Source organism: Oncorhynchus masou, chromosome 6, assembly GCF_036934945.1.
Source record: "Oncorhynchus masou masou isolate Uvic2021 chromosome 6, UVic_Omas_1.1, whole genome shotgun sequence".
Classification (NCBI taxonomy): Eukaryota; Metazoa; Chordata; class Actinopteri; order Salmoniformes; family Salmonidae; genus Oncorhynchus; species Oncorhynchus masou.
Window position 1 is genome coordinate 66,273,015 of NC_088217.1, and position 14,988 is coordinate 66,288,002.

At 43.2% G+C, this 14,988-nt stretch overlaps 1 protein-coding gene across 8 annotated transcripts in view; it reads left to right on the forward strand.

Moving 5' to 3' along the window:
• The window catches only part of LOC135542446 (sodium- and chloride-dependent GABA transporter 2-like), a 46,068-nt gene extending 35,192 nt beyond the window's left edge, over positions 1–10,876 (forward strand). For 6 of the 8 annotated variants that reach the window (XM_064969395.1, XM_064969398.1, XM_064969399.1 and 3 more), the window contains 8 exons: positions 307–410; positions 1,444–1,568; positions 3,642–3,754; positions 3,972–4,109; positions 4,763–4,865; positions 8,006–8,106; positions 8,380–8,550; positions 8,889–10,876. In XM_064969395.1, the coding sequence (XP_064825467.1) occupies positions 307–410; positions 1,444–1,568; positions 3,642–3,754; positions 3,972–4,109; positions 4,763–4,865; positions 8,006–8,106; positions 8,380–8,550; positions 8,889–9,011 (978 nt within the window). In that variant the 3' untranslated portion in view covers positions 9,012–10,876. Of the gene's footprint in view, positions 1–306; positions 411–1,443; positions 1,569–2,414; positions 2,532–3,641; positions 3,755–3,971; positions 4,110–4,762; positions 4,866–8,005; positions 8,107–8,379; positions 8,551–8,888 lie in introns of those variants that run through there. The other 2 variants (XR_010456082.1, XR_010456083.1) reach the window with 2 other exon arrangements.
• Positions 10,877–14,988: the final 4,112 nt, after the last annotated feature.

Here is a 14,988-nt window from a genome sequence, read left to right on the forward strand (position 1 = left end):
AATTATATATGGGGGATTGGAAATGATGCAGACAATTACATTTATGTAAGCTACAATCTATCTGCAATATTAAAGTTGATCTTCCCCCTAAATAAAGAAATATCATTTTACCCATTGGTAAAAATATGCATTTTTGATTCGTCTACGCAGCCATGCTCTCTCTGTCTTTGTCTTTCTTCTCTTTCTTTCTCTCTTTTTGACTTGCGTGCTCTCTCTCTCTCTTTTTTCCCTTTTCTCTTTCCCTCAATTGTACTTTTTCTCTCCCCATCCTTCCTTCCGTCCCTCTATCTGTCCATCTCTGTTTAGGTATGGATGGATGCGGGGACTCAGATCTTCTTCTCTTATGGCATCTGTCTGGGGAGCCTTACCGCCCTGGGCAGCTACAACAAATACAACAACGACTGCTATAAGTGAGCCTCATACACACACACACACACACACACACACACACACACACACACACACACACACACACACACAAAGTAGATGATAGAAACCAAATACACACAAAGTGGTACTAGTTTCATCAACTTAGCTCACCAAGACAAATAAAGCAAAGGGAGAATTTCCTTTCAGTTTTCATCTCATGAATTGGCAGATTTTCCGTAGAACTTTTGCTTTCTTAAGGTACTCCCTGCCTTTGTTCCAAATGGCACCCAATTCCCTATGTAGTGCACTACTTTTGACCCAGGGAATAGGTAATAGGGATTCATTTAGGAAGCATCCCCCAACTCCCAGTCCCCAGATATTTTACAAAAAGAATGCCAGGAATGACAGGGAAAACACTGACACCGTACCCCACCTAGAACAAAATCCCACACTGTCTGTTTCCCACTCTGACATGCAGGTCCTGGCAATTACAAACCCAGGGTCGTGTTCATTAGGGAACATAATGGAAACGTTTTAAAGCACTTTGCAACGGAAAAACAAAAATGTGCGTTTCTTATTGGACAGGGCCAAGTAGTCCCTCCCTGTTTGTCTTTGGGGGGGGGGGTTGGTGCACAATAAACATGACCCAGGCTCCTTTTGTAGCTGGACAGCTCTTTGAAAGTTGAAGCTGGCGCCAGACCATAAAGATAATTGATTACTCTTTTGAACATGATCCCTTCTTTTTTATGCCACTATGGAATGATTCATGTTTTGATTTGATTGATCTGTCTTGATTGATTGGGTTGATCAATTGTATGGGGCTGTATAGTATTGTTTGAAAGATTAATTTATTCAGCTGTATTGACTGACGGACAGTCTTCTTGCCATTGTGTGCTTTTTAACATTGTCTCGTTAATCAATTTATCGATTTTATTTAGCAGATCAGATTTTTGATTCATTGATTAACTGACGGATTGTTTCATTTATTTATTGATTGTTTTATTGATTAATTGTTCTTTTTTATACGTAGTTTGAAGTCAGTGATTGATTGTGATTATCTGTGTGGTTTGCCAGGGACTGTTTATCCCTGTGCCTGCTGAACAGTGGCACCAGCTTCCTGGCAGGCTTTGCCATCTTCTCTGTGCTAGGCTTCATGGCTCAGGAGCAGGGCGTGGACATTGCAGATGTGGCCCAGTCAGGTACATTATGGTGGGGGGGGGGGATCTTGGGTCAATACGTATTCAACTCTTTTGTTGTGCAAGCTTAAGGAGTAAATATGTGCTTAACGAGTCACATAAGTTGCATGGACTCATTCTGTGTTCAATAATATTGGTTAACATGATTTTTAATGACTGCCCCATCTCTGTACCACACACATACATTGTGTAAGGTCCCTCAATCGAGTAATGAATTTAAAGCACAGATTCAACCATAAAGACCAGGGAGGTTTTCCAATGCCTTGCAAAGAAGGGCATCGATTGGTAGATGTGTAAAAACATATGCTTGGGGTCATTGTCCATTTGGAAGACCCATTTATGACCAAGCTTTAACTTCCTGACTGATGTCTTGAGATGTTGCTTCAATATATCCACACAATTTTCCTTCCTCATGAAGCCATCTATGTTGTGAAGTGCACCATTCTCTCCTGCAGCAAAGCACCCCCACAACACGATGCTGCCACCCCCGTGCTTCACTGTTGGGATGGTGTTCTTCGGCTTGCAAGTCTCCCTTTTTCCTTCAAACATAACGATTATTAAGACCCATTATGGCCAAACAGTTCTATTTTTGTTTCATCAGACCATTGGACATTTTTCCAAAAAGTACGATCTTTGTCCCCATGTGCAATTGCAAATCGTAGTCTGGCTTTTTTTTATGGCAGTTTTGGAGCAGTGGCTTCTTCCTTGCTGAGCGGCCTTTCAGGTTATGTCGATATAGGACTGGTTTTACTGTGGATATAGATACTTTTGTACCTGTTTCCTCCAGCATCTTCACAAGATCCTTGTCTTTACGTATACTAAATAATGTGTGACATTTGTTTGATTTAGAATGGACCAGTATCATGCACCTGTATTGACCCAGGGGCAGTGGAAGAAATACATGTCATCTATGCACTTATATAGCGAATGGAGGACGCTTTTCCCCGGGGTTTATTTTTATGCCAGGTAGGCTGTACTCCTGTTGTAAATATAAGCCATGTGCTTAATATTAGGAAAGTTGAGAAAGAAATATATTAGGCCTAGCTGGTGGGGGCGATTTAATACGGTCACCTCAACATCCCTAGTTGTGATATGAGAATTGAAGATGGATCAACAACATTGTAGTTATCCTACAATACTAACCTAAATGACAGTGTGGATGAAGGAAGCCTGTACAGGATAACAAATATTCCAAAGAATGCATGCTGTTTGCAACAAGGCACTTAAGTAATACTTCAAAAATTGTGGCAAGGAAATTTACTTTTCGTCCTGAATACAAAGTATTATGTTTGGGGAAAATTCAACACAACACATCACTGAGTTGATCACATTTCTTCAAATTTTCAAGCATGGTGGTGGCTGCATCATGTTATGGGTATGCATGTCATGGGCGAGTACTAACGTTTTTTAGGATAAAAAAAGAAATACAGGAGTACAGCTAAGTACAGGCAAAATCCTATAGGAAACCCTGTTTCTGTCTGCTTTCCAACAGACACTGGGAGATTTAATTCACATTTCAGCAGGAGAATAACCTAAATCACATCTTCACTGGAGTTGCTAACCAAGGTGACATTGAATGTTCCTGAGTGGCCGAGTTACAGTTTTGACTTAAATCGGCTTGAAAATATGTTGCAAGGCTTGAAAGTGGCTGTTTAGCAATGTTCAACAACCAACTTGACAGAGCTTGAAGAATTTTAGAAAGAATAATAGGCAAATATTGTACAATCCAGGTGTGCAAAGCTCTTAGAGACTTACCCCAAAAGACTCACAGCTGTAATTGCTGCCAAAGGTGTTTATAACATGTATTGACTCAGGGGATTGAAAATATTATCAAGATATAGTAGTGTTTTATTTTTTATAATTGTTTTATAAATGTTTTTTAAAATTCTTCCACTTTGACATTACAGAGTATTTTTGTGACAAAAAATACAATTAAATCCATTTTAATCCCACTTTGTAACAGAACAAAATGTGGAAAAAGTCTAGGGGTTTGAATACTTTCTATATGTGTATGACTCTGTGTTGTATGGCTGTGTTTGTCTGACTGTATGTCTGACTGTGTGTGTTTCTCTCCAGGCCCTGGGCTGGCCTTTATAGCTTACCCTCGGGCTGTAGCCATGATGCCTCTCCCTCAGCTCTGGGCTGTGTGCTTCTTCCTCATGATCATCATGCTGGGGCTGGACACACAGGTGTGTGTATGGCACACACACACACAAACACACAGGGGCTCTTCCACACATGCACCCAGGGTATAACAAATAAGAATTACACTGTAACAAGCATCATATCCACATGCACACACAGACAACACCCACACAGTATGCAACAGACAAGCATTGCAATGTAACAGCCATCTTACACACACCAACCTACCCCGTTCCCCTTCCCCCTTCCACCCCTGTCCAGTTTGTGAGCCTGGAGGCCCTGATGACCTCTGTGACTGACCTCTACCCTACGGTGCTCCGGCGGGGTTATCGACGAGAGCTGCTGCTGCTGATGGTGTGTGTCGTGTGCTTCCTGGTTGGCCTGGTCATGGTCACCCCGGTGAGTCTGGTTGGATGGATGCATGGGTAGATGATTTCTTGGCTCCTCAGACTCCTTGCTCCGGCCAAGTGCTACCCCACGCCCTTGGACGTTAGCTTCTTCTCTGGGAGTCTGAATCTTGAGTGCCTCCCCAACCCTTCACCTAATGCGAACACATTCAGGGCCGTCTGATTGGTCAAGAATCTGATGGGTTGGGCCAAAGCACACGTGGGTAAAGCGGCAGTTTGAAAATTCATCTTTGGCTTTGATACACCGATTGGTTAGAGACGATCCAATCGCTGATTACTTTGTTTTATAAAGTGCCCCTTGTGCCCCTAAAGTCTGTAGCGAATGACAGAGCAGCAGAAGAATTTAGTGTGAGTTGTCAGGCTAGATGGATGGTTTTCTGTTTTACTGGCCACATGACTGCTTGGGTGGCTGTCTATGTGACTGGCTACATGGCTGGCAAGCTGACTGTCTGTCTCAGTCTGCTTGCCTGTCTGTCTACATGATTGGTTGTCTGTCTGTCTATTTGACCAAATGCATGTTACAATTAGTACATTACCCAAATGTCTTCTCCCAATTAAATTATCTCCCTCTGTCTTTTCAATTGTGTAGATCTATGATGTGGTGATAAATCTGTGATGTCATGTTCTCTCAATCTCTTTGGATAGGGTGGTCTCTATGTGTTCCAGATCTATGACCACTACTCCTGTAGTGGGGCCAGTCTGCTGCTCCTGTCCATCTTCCAGTCGGTGGCCGTGGGCTGGGTTTACGGTGAGTCCAGAGGTTGTGCACAATTAAATACCTTATCACAACCTTAACACAACATCTTTCAACCTAATGTAGACTTAACACTGTACACTGAACACACGTGTGCCTCGAAACACTGTACTTTCTGTTAGCCATAGCAAGATGTATAGATATCTCTCAATTGTGAAAATACGCACAAATTAAGCTAACGGTGGTGTTGTTTAACTATGCACAAATCTTGTATGTCCTCTCACCGTACCTTTCACATTCCTATTCAGGTCAACACTATATGAATCTGGAGTAGTCTATTGCGGGCAGAAGACATTCAGTGTGAGCTGTAGTGTAGTGGAGACCGAGCCAGCGCCAGATCTAGTCATGAGTCACTGTCTCCCCAGACCCTAAATCTTCCCGCTGAATGTGTCGCCACACAGTCTCAGCCATGGGGCCCTGGGGAGCCCACAGTAGCTGCCTCGGATACTAACACACAAAAAGCATAGGCAAAGAAAAGCTCAGGCATGAATCTCCCTTAGATGATAACATGCTAGCGCTAAGTCACTAACGCAGGAAAAACTCCGGTGATAGAAAAACCTGAGCATAAATCTTCTTCAAAACGCTAACATCCCAAAAAGTTCCAGACACAGAAAAGCTTGGGCATAGATCTGCCTCAAATGCTAACACGAAGTCTCTAACATAGACAAGCTCAGACACAGAAAAGCCAGAGTGAAAATCTGCAGAGTCTACAGTGGAACTGCAGAGGGATTTTGGGGTGATCTACTTTAATTTGTTTCCATGTAAGTTGAGAGTGTAAGATAGGATTGTTGTTTTACGCTAAGAGCCCTAGCCAGAAGGTAGAGACACGGGCTGTAGATAGGAATGATGATGGGGACTGGAGCAGTCTGTGTGAGGTGGGAACCTCTCTGCTCTGGTGGATTCCTAAGCTCTGTGTGTGTTTGTGTTTAACCTCATACATGCTTGCCTACAGTGCTTTCGGAAAGTATTCAGACCCCTTCACTATTTTTGTTACGTTAAAGTCTTATTCTAAAATGGATTCAACATTTTTTTTCCACATCTGTCTCCACACAATACCACATAGTGGCGAAGTAAAAACAGGTTTTTAGAACATTTTGCTAATGTATAACACATGTTAAACTGAAATATTACATTTAAGTATTCAGACCCTTTACTCAGTACTTTGTTTGGCAGCGATTACAGCCTACAGCAATTACGCTACAAGCTTGGCACACCTGTATTTGGAGAGTTTCTCCCATTCTTCTCTGCAGATCCTCTCAAGCTCTGTCAGGTTGGATGGGGAGCGTGTCTGCACAGCTATTTTCAGGTCTTTTTTATTTAATTTTTATTTAACATTTATTTAAGTAGGCAAGTCAGTTAAGAACAAATTCTTACATACAATGACGGCCTACCCCGGCCAAACCCTGACGACGCTGGGCCCATTGTGTGGCACCCAATGGGTCTCCCAATCACGGCCGGATGTGAAACAGCCCAGGATCGAACCAGAGTCTGTAGTGACACCTCTAGCACTGAAATGCAGTACATTAGACCGCTGCGCCACTCGGGAGCCCGGTCTCTCCAGAGGTGTTCGATGGGGTTCAAGTTCGGGCTCTGGTTGGGCCCCTCAAGGACATTCAGAGACTTGTCCTGAAGCTTCTCCTGACTTGTCTTGGCTGTGTGCTTAGGGTCGTTGTCCTGTTGGAAGGTGAATCTTCGCCCCAGTCTGAGGTCCTGAGCGCTCTGGAGCAGGTTTTCATCAAGGATCTCTGTCTACTTTGCTCTATTCATCTTCCCTTGATCCTGACTAGTCTTCCAGTCCCTGCCACTGAAAAACATTCCCACAGCATGATGCTGCCACCACCATGTTTCACCGTAGGGATGGTGCCAAGTTTCCTCCAGACGTGATGCTTGGCATTCAGGCCAAATCTTGGTTCATCAGACCAGAGAATCTAGTTTCTCATGGTATGAGAGTTCTTTCGGTGCCTTTTGGCAAACTCTAAGCGGGCTGTCATGTGCCATTTACTGAGGAGTGGCTTCCGTCTGGCCATTCTACCATAAAGGCCTGATTGGTGGAGTGCTGCAGAGATGGTTGTCCTTCTGGAAGGTTCTCCCATCTCCACAGACTAACTCTGGTGCTCTGTCAGTGACCATTGGGTTGTTGGTCACCACCCTGACCAAAGCCCTTCTCCCCCTGATTGCTCAGTTTGGCCGGGCGGCCAGCTTTAGGAAGAGTCTTGGTGGTTCCAAGCTTTTTCCATTTAAGAATGATGGAGGCCACTGTGTTCTTGGGGACCTTCAATGCTACAGACATTTTTTGGTACCGTTTCCCAGATCTGTTCCTCGACACAATCCTGTCTCTGTGCTCTACGGACATTTCCTTCGACTTCATGGCTTGGTTTTTGCTCGTACATGCACTGTCAACTGTAGGACCTTATATAGACAAGTGTGTGCCATTCCCAAATCATGTCCAATCAATTGAATTTATCACAGGTGGACTCCAATCAAGTTGTAGAAACATCTCAAGGATGATCAATGGTAACAGGATGCACCTGAGCTCAATTTCGAGTCTCATAGCAAAGGATCTGAATACGTATGTAAATGTAGAAGCATTTCTAAAAACCTGTTTTCGCTTTGTCATTATTGTGTGTAGATTGATGAGAACAAAAAAGTGAATTTAATCAATTTTAGAATTTAGGCTGTAACGTAACAAAATATGGAAAAAGGGGAAGGGGTCTGAATACTGAATACTTTCCGAATGCACTTTGGAGAGTTGCGGTAGCCATGCTTTACTACTCTCTGAGCATCCCCGTGGAGATGGAATTTGTCCATGGTCGTTTAGACTGCGGTCAGGTCTCCAGTAGTTCCTCTATGGTCATTACGACCATGGGATTTAAAGGTGGTCTGTTCAGGACCTTAGACAATATCCTGTGCTATAGTTCTACCGTCTTATATGGGTCTCCGATTTAAGTGGTTTGGGGCCTCAAAGACCATTTTCTAGTTTTCAATTACTGGTCTTTACGCTTGTGCCTGGACTTCAGATTGACCTGGTTTGTTCCTTACAATTCAGAACCATGGTTAAACCACTGTTGTGGTCAGAACCCAGCCTTGACCACAGAACCATGTCATAACCCCTGACCCCTCGCCCTGTTCCTTAGGGCCTGACAGGTTCAATGACAACATTAAGCACATGATTGGCTACAGCCCGCAGCCCTTCTTCAAGCTGTGCTGGCGCTACCTGACGCCAGCCATGTGCACGGTGAGTGACGTTTAACCCTTGACCCCTGTGTGTGGGAAGAGCCCTGTGATCTTCATATATCCCAATTGTGTCTGTCATTATATCTATGTACACATTTGAGAAATTATGTGAATTATTTGGTTACCTTTTTTTGCAGAATCTAGTTAGGACTTTTCTCTGTACATTTCTTACCCTACAAAGGGATCAGACTGATACACTGGTTCAAGATGAATCCATTGGGTCCTATTCAGACAAGCAATGTGTGTGCAACTCTTTCTCTCTCTCTCTCACCAGGCAACGTTTGTGTTCTCCTTGGTGTGCTGGTCCCCTCTGTCCCTGGGCAAGGGCATAGTAGCCCCGGGGTGGGCCACAGCTCTGGGATGGCTCCTCACCCTCTCCTCTGTCTCCCTGCTGCCCCTCTGTGCACTTTACGCCCTTGCCACCACCCCCGGCAGCCTAACACAGGTCAGTCACACATTTTTACACCAACAGCCAACTACCACACTTGGCCCTACCATAACCCTGACTCCCACATTAACTGTCACTCTTGCCCCTACCGTCGAACACTGCACTATGTGGACTGACTCCAACACTTAATTACCGCCATTTCCCCTGTGACTTACCCTCATGATTACACAGGACATTAGTTAGTGTGTCTTGAAAATAACTTTTACCTTCCCATCATGCAATAGTGAATAGGTTGGCCAGTAATTCCGTGCACAAGACTGTACTGAGCATATAAGACATTAAGGCATAGGTTGTGTGTGACTAACATCTCGTCCATCTCTCCTGTTGACCCGTAGCGTTTCCGCCGGCTGTGTCGTCCTGCCCCCGACTCCAATTTGGCCATGGACCACCGGACCACCTCTCTAACCTTTGAATCCTGTCTGGCCGCCGGAAATCCAATGAGCCAATCGCAGACGTGATCGAGGGACGACCACCCTGGGTTTAGCCAATGATACGGTTTCTGCGCACCAATGGGACAGATCAGAATCGGGGGTCATGGGATGTTTCTGTGGAGATGGGAAGGCCTCTGCTCCTCTGTTGTGTTCTCACTGGTAAATGGAGACAGGATGGTGGTTGAAACTGTGGTGGGCCTGGGATATGTGGACCGGACTTAGTGACATGCCCATGAAGGAGGGGGGAGGGGGAAATTACCTCATCATAATTTAAGTCAGACTAGTCAATGGTTTCTGACTGTACTATTTTGATCAGACTGATTGGGTCTGAAATGGTACCCTATTCCCTCCCTATATAGTACACTATTACCTTTAACCAGGGCCGCTAGGGCTCTGGTCAAAAGTAGTGCACTCTGTAGGAAATATGGTGCCATTTCAGTCTGTAATTGGCTGATTGGATTAAGTGAAACTGTTTACAGAAAATGAGAAATCTCATCTGGGATTGGAAGTAGTGAAGAAAATCAGACCGTAAAATATATTTTTCTCCTTTTTGCTATTTATTGTGTTGAATAATGAATCAAGTAAAGTGAATGCAGTACCATGTTGAAAACATAAGTAATAATCAGAGAGACATACTATACACTGAGTGTAGGAAACGTTAGGAACACCTGCTCTTTCCATGACACAGACTGACCAGGTGTATCCAGGTGAACGCTATGCTCCCTTATTGATGTCACTTGTTAAGTCATTGTGCCTAAACTGTATGTGTAAACATGTATACGCAGGACCCAGCTGTAAAAGAGACCTTGGTCTCAGTCTGTGTTCCTTGTTGAAATAAAGGTATAATAACAATAATAATAATGGTAACAGTAAGTTCAAATCAATCAGTGTAGATGAAGAGGAGAAGACAGGTTAAAGAAGGATTTTTAAGCCTTGAGACAATTGAGACATGGATTGTGTATTTGTGCCATTCAGAAGGTGAGTGGGCAAGACAAAATATTTAAGTGCCTATGTACTGGGTAGGGTAGTAGTTGGTGCCAGGCACACCGGTTTGAGTCTGTCAAGAACTGCAACGCTGCTGGGTTTTTCACGCTCTAGTTTCTCGAGTGTATCAAGAATGGTCCACCACCCAAAGGACATCCAGCCGTCTTGACACAACTATGGGAAGCATTTGAGTCAACATAGGCCAGCATCCCTGTGCAATGCTTTTGACACCTTGTAGAGTTCATGCCCTGGCAATTTTGACTGTTCTGAGGGCAAAAGGGGGTGCAACTCAATATTAGGAAGGTGTTTTATACTCTCAGTGTATAGTAGGAACTCCGACATACGAACATGTCTGGACTGGAGGTCCTTCAGAACACTGAAATGTCCGTAACTTTGAAATTCACTTTAAAAACTCATCAAACCTTTATCGAATATATTGATTAAATATATTTTTATATAAATGATTTGTTATAGAAAATATATACATATATATATATTTATTGTTTTACATGTGTTCTCTAATCATTTATCTAGATACTGTAATAATATCTGATTTTGTTTTTAAGACCATGTAAACAACATTTACATTTTACAGAAGTTCCGTTTCATATTGCCCATTCGGTTGACTGGTCAATCTGTAACTCTTGAGGCTCGTATCTTTGAGGTTCTACTTTATACAATCTAAAGGCATGTTGTAAGGTTTTCAATCATGTGAAAATCCCTGTAACTATTTTCTTGTTCTACAGTATGTGAAAACTGTGGCTAATCATGATCCAATGTGTTCAATTTTACTTCTCAAAGCTGCTGGAAATGTACACTGTCATCTCAGTTTACAACTCTTTATATTCTTTGATTACTTTCTCATTGAACTCATGATAAAAAAACAAACATGCTTGTGTTGTATTGAACACGTGTGTGCATATGTATGTGTCTGCGTGTGTTCCTGTCTGCGTGTGTGCCTGTCTGTGTGTGTGCCTGTCTGTGTGTGTGCAGAGGACTGTGTTCGTCCACAGAGTTTCAATTTTTAATGTCATAAATAACATAAGGTAGAACATAAACAGGGTCAGTCAGTTCCTGTACCATATGTACAATGTGCAGGGATACTGGAGGGGTAGATATGTATAGGGAAAGAGAAAGGGGGATACCTAGTCAGTTGTACAACTGAATGCATTCAAGTGAAATGTGTCTTCCACATTTAACCCATCCTCTCTGAATCAGAGGTGCTGGAGGCTCAGGATATATGATAAACAGAAAATATGATAATTATATGTGCGTGTGTGTGTGAGCAAATTATGAAGTGTGTGTTGGAGTGTCGGTGAGTGTGTAGGGCCATCTGAGTTTGTATAGAGACTGCAAAAAAGGGTCAACTCAGTGCGTGTAATTATTTTGTTATCTATTTAGCAGTGTTATGTCTTGGAGATAGAAGCTGTTCAGGAGACATGGTGTCAGATTTGATGCACCGGTTCCCTTTGCCATGCGGAAGCAGAGGCAACCGTCTATGGCTTGGGTGGCTGGAGTCTTTAACGATTTTCCGGGCCTTCCGTTCACACCACCTGATATAGAAGTCCTGGATGGAGGAAGGGAGCAAGGGCCCCAGTGAGTCCTATTTTGCTGGCGTAGGTACGTTACCTCTGTGACCTAGGTCCTAGAGGACACCCTGTACTTGTCACCTAACCCCCCCTGGCTGCCACGGCAACAGATGACAGAAGAGAGAGCACCTCTGAACAGGCACACCACACTTTAGAGCGAGAGATAGCGATGAAGGGATGGATGGAGGACAGATGAAGAGAGGGAGGGGCCTCTAGAAAAGATCAAAGCCAACTTGTCATCCATCACTCGAGAACAAATGTTGTGGGTTCTCGTTATTATGCCAATGCTCTTTATCGGATGCATTTCTATCCCAGCGGGCATTTAGTGGCCGGTTATAGGTGAGGGAGGGAGAGCATGTGAGTGAAAGAGCGTGTGTGCATCCCAAATGGCGCCCTGTTCCCTACATAGTGCACTATATAGGGTGCCATTTGGGACACGGACCGAAAGTTGTTGAGATTCATTCTGGAACCATCACTGAGCCAGTTGGTTGTGTAAAAGGGTCCGGTGTCAATTAGCTGTGTTAGATTCCCCCCACAGCGGGTGACTATAGAACCGGGTTGTCCCTGCTCCACACGTGTCTGTGCACGCGTGGTTATGCACACGTTGTTTTGGTGATGAGTATTTTAGATACTATGGGACTCCTTTGCAGAACGTGTGATCTATCATTGTACTGTGTATGTGGAGATGAGGGGGTGGTTAGTTCAGGCCCATATGGTTCCCTGGCATACATCCTCTGTTTCAGAGGAACAGGATTAGAAATGATGCCGTGTGTGTGAGAGAGGGGGAATGAAAGACAGAAACGTATTGGAGGATGTGTTGGGAGATGCAGTTTGTCCATGCCCAAGCTCTACACCGTATGATTGGTTAGGTTGTCTGTAGCCCACCCACCTCCTTTTCTTCTTTCTATGCCATCTAGGCTACTCTTTCTATCCCTTTCCTACCCTTTCTCCCCTTTCTATATAGTTTTTTTTGCCATAACCAATTGGTTTATAAGTTGTTCTTTGTGTCGCAAATCGCATGATTTGATGTAAGCAAACACACAATTTACCGGCTGTAGCATTGACTGTCATTGGTTTACATGTAGATGTAAAATGCACATGTATTCTGAATTCACCTCAGTGGTTTACAATGTATTTATACTTTTTTTTTTTGTCTTTTTTTTGTCAAATGTGTTGCTTGTGAAATTGACTGAAATACAGTGCCTTGCGAAAGTATTCGGCCCCCTTGAACTTTGCGACCTTTTGCCACATTTCAGGCTTCAAACTTAAAGATATAAAACTGTATTTTTTTTGTGAAGAATCAACAACAAGTGGGACAAAATCATGAAGTGGAACGACATTTATTGGATATTTCAAACTTTTTTAACAAATCAAAAACTGAAAAATTGGGCGTGCAAAATTATTCAGCCCCTTTACTTTCAGTGCAGCAAACTCTCTCCAGAAGTTCAGTGAGGATCTCTGAATGATCCAATGTTGACCTAAATGACTAATGATGATAAATACAATCCACCTGTGTGTAATCAAGTCTCCGTATAAATGCACCTGCACTGTGATAGTCTCAGAGGTTCGTTAAAAGTGCAGAGAGCATCATGAAGAACAAGGAACACACCAGGCAGGTCCGAGATACTGTTGTGAAGAAGTTTAAAGCCGGATTTGGATACAAAAAGATTTCCCAAGCTTTAAACATCCCAAGGAGCACTGTGCAAGTGATAATATTGAAATGGAAGGAGTATCAGACCACTGCAAATCTACCAAGACCTGGCCGTCCCTCTAAACTTTCAGCTCATACAAGGAGAAGACTGATCAGAGATGCAGCCAAGAGGCCCATGATCACAGAGATCTACAGCTGAGGTGGGAGACTCTGTCCATAGGACAACAATCAGTCGTATATTGCACAAATCTGGCCTTTATGGAAGAGTGGCAAGAAGAAAGCCATTTCTTAAAGATATCCATAAAAAGTGTTGTTTAAAGTTTGCCACAAGCCACCTGGGAGACACACCAAAGATGTGGAAGAAGGTGCTCTGGTCAGATGAAACCAAAATTGAACTTTTTGGCAACAATGCAAAACGTTATGTTTGGCGTAAAAGCAACACAGCTCATCACCGTGAACACACCATCCCCACTGTCAAACATGGTGGTGGCAGCATCATGGTTTGGACCTGCTTTTCTTCAGCAGGGACAGGGAAGATGGTTAAAATTGATGGGAAGATGGATGGAGCCAAATACAGGACCATTCTGGAAGAAAACCTGATGGAGTCTGCAAAAGACCTGAGACTGGGACGGAGATTTGTCTTCCAACAAGACAATGATCCAAAACATAAAGCAAAATTTACAATGGAATGGTTCAAAAATAAACATATCCAGGTGTTAGAATGGCCAAGTCAAAGTCCAGACCTGAATCCAATCAAGAATCTGTGGAAAGAACTGAAAACTGCTGTTCACAAATGCTCTCCATCCAACCTCATTGAGCTCGAGCTGTTTTGCAAGGAGGAATGGGAAAAAATGTCAGTCTCGATGTGCAAACTGATAAAGACATACCCCAAGCGACTTACAGCTGTAATCGCTGCAAAAGGTGGCGCTACAAAGTATTACCTTAAGGGGGCTGAATAATTTTGCACGCCCAATTTTTCAGTTTTTGATTTGTTAAAAAAGTTTGAAATATCCAATAAATGTCGTTCCACTTCATGATTGTGTCCCACTTGTTGTTGATTCTTAACAAAAAAATACAGTTTTATATCTTTATGTTTGAAGCCTGAAATGTGGCAAAAGTTCGCAAAGTTCAAGGGGGCCGAATACTTTCGCAAGGCACTGTAGTTTAGTCATTTTGCAGACACTCTTATCCTGAGTGAGCAATTAGGGAAAGTACATTGCTCAAGGGCACATCGGCAGATTTTTCTCCTGCTCGGCTCTGGGATTCAAGCCAACAGCCTTTCGATGTTACTTGTCCAACGCTCTTAACCGCTAGAGTACCTGCCACAATCCAGGGTTTATACACATCATTGGGTCTGACACAAACCTCCGCTATCAGGGGAGGAGAAAGTTACAATTAACTCAGGAAATGCATTGTTCATAGAATTGAAATTCATATATTTAAAAAAGTGACCTATTACCATGCATTTCTTTTTGTTTATCATCGAGAGGGGCATCATGAAACAATGGACCCTTTAGTTTCCCCTGTAATGTGGCAGGTAGACGTTTATTGGTCTTGTCCTTGAGACAGAACGGAACGATTTCCGCTAGATGGGCCAGGTGCAAAGTCCAAATGTGTAAAAATTCATGAAAACAAACATTTTCTTTTTATTTAAGGTTAGGGTTATGCATTAGGGTTAGCAGTGTGGTTAAGGTTAGGTTTAAAATCAGATTTGATGACTTTGTGACTGTGCCACTCTGCAGAGCTGCCTCCAGAACAAGATTCATGAGGAAGAAACGCT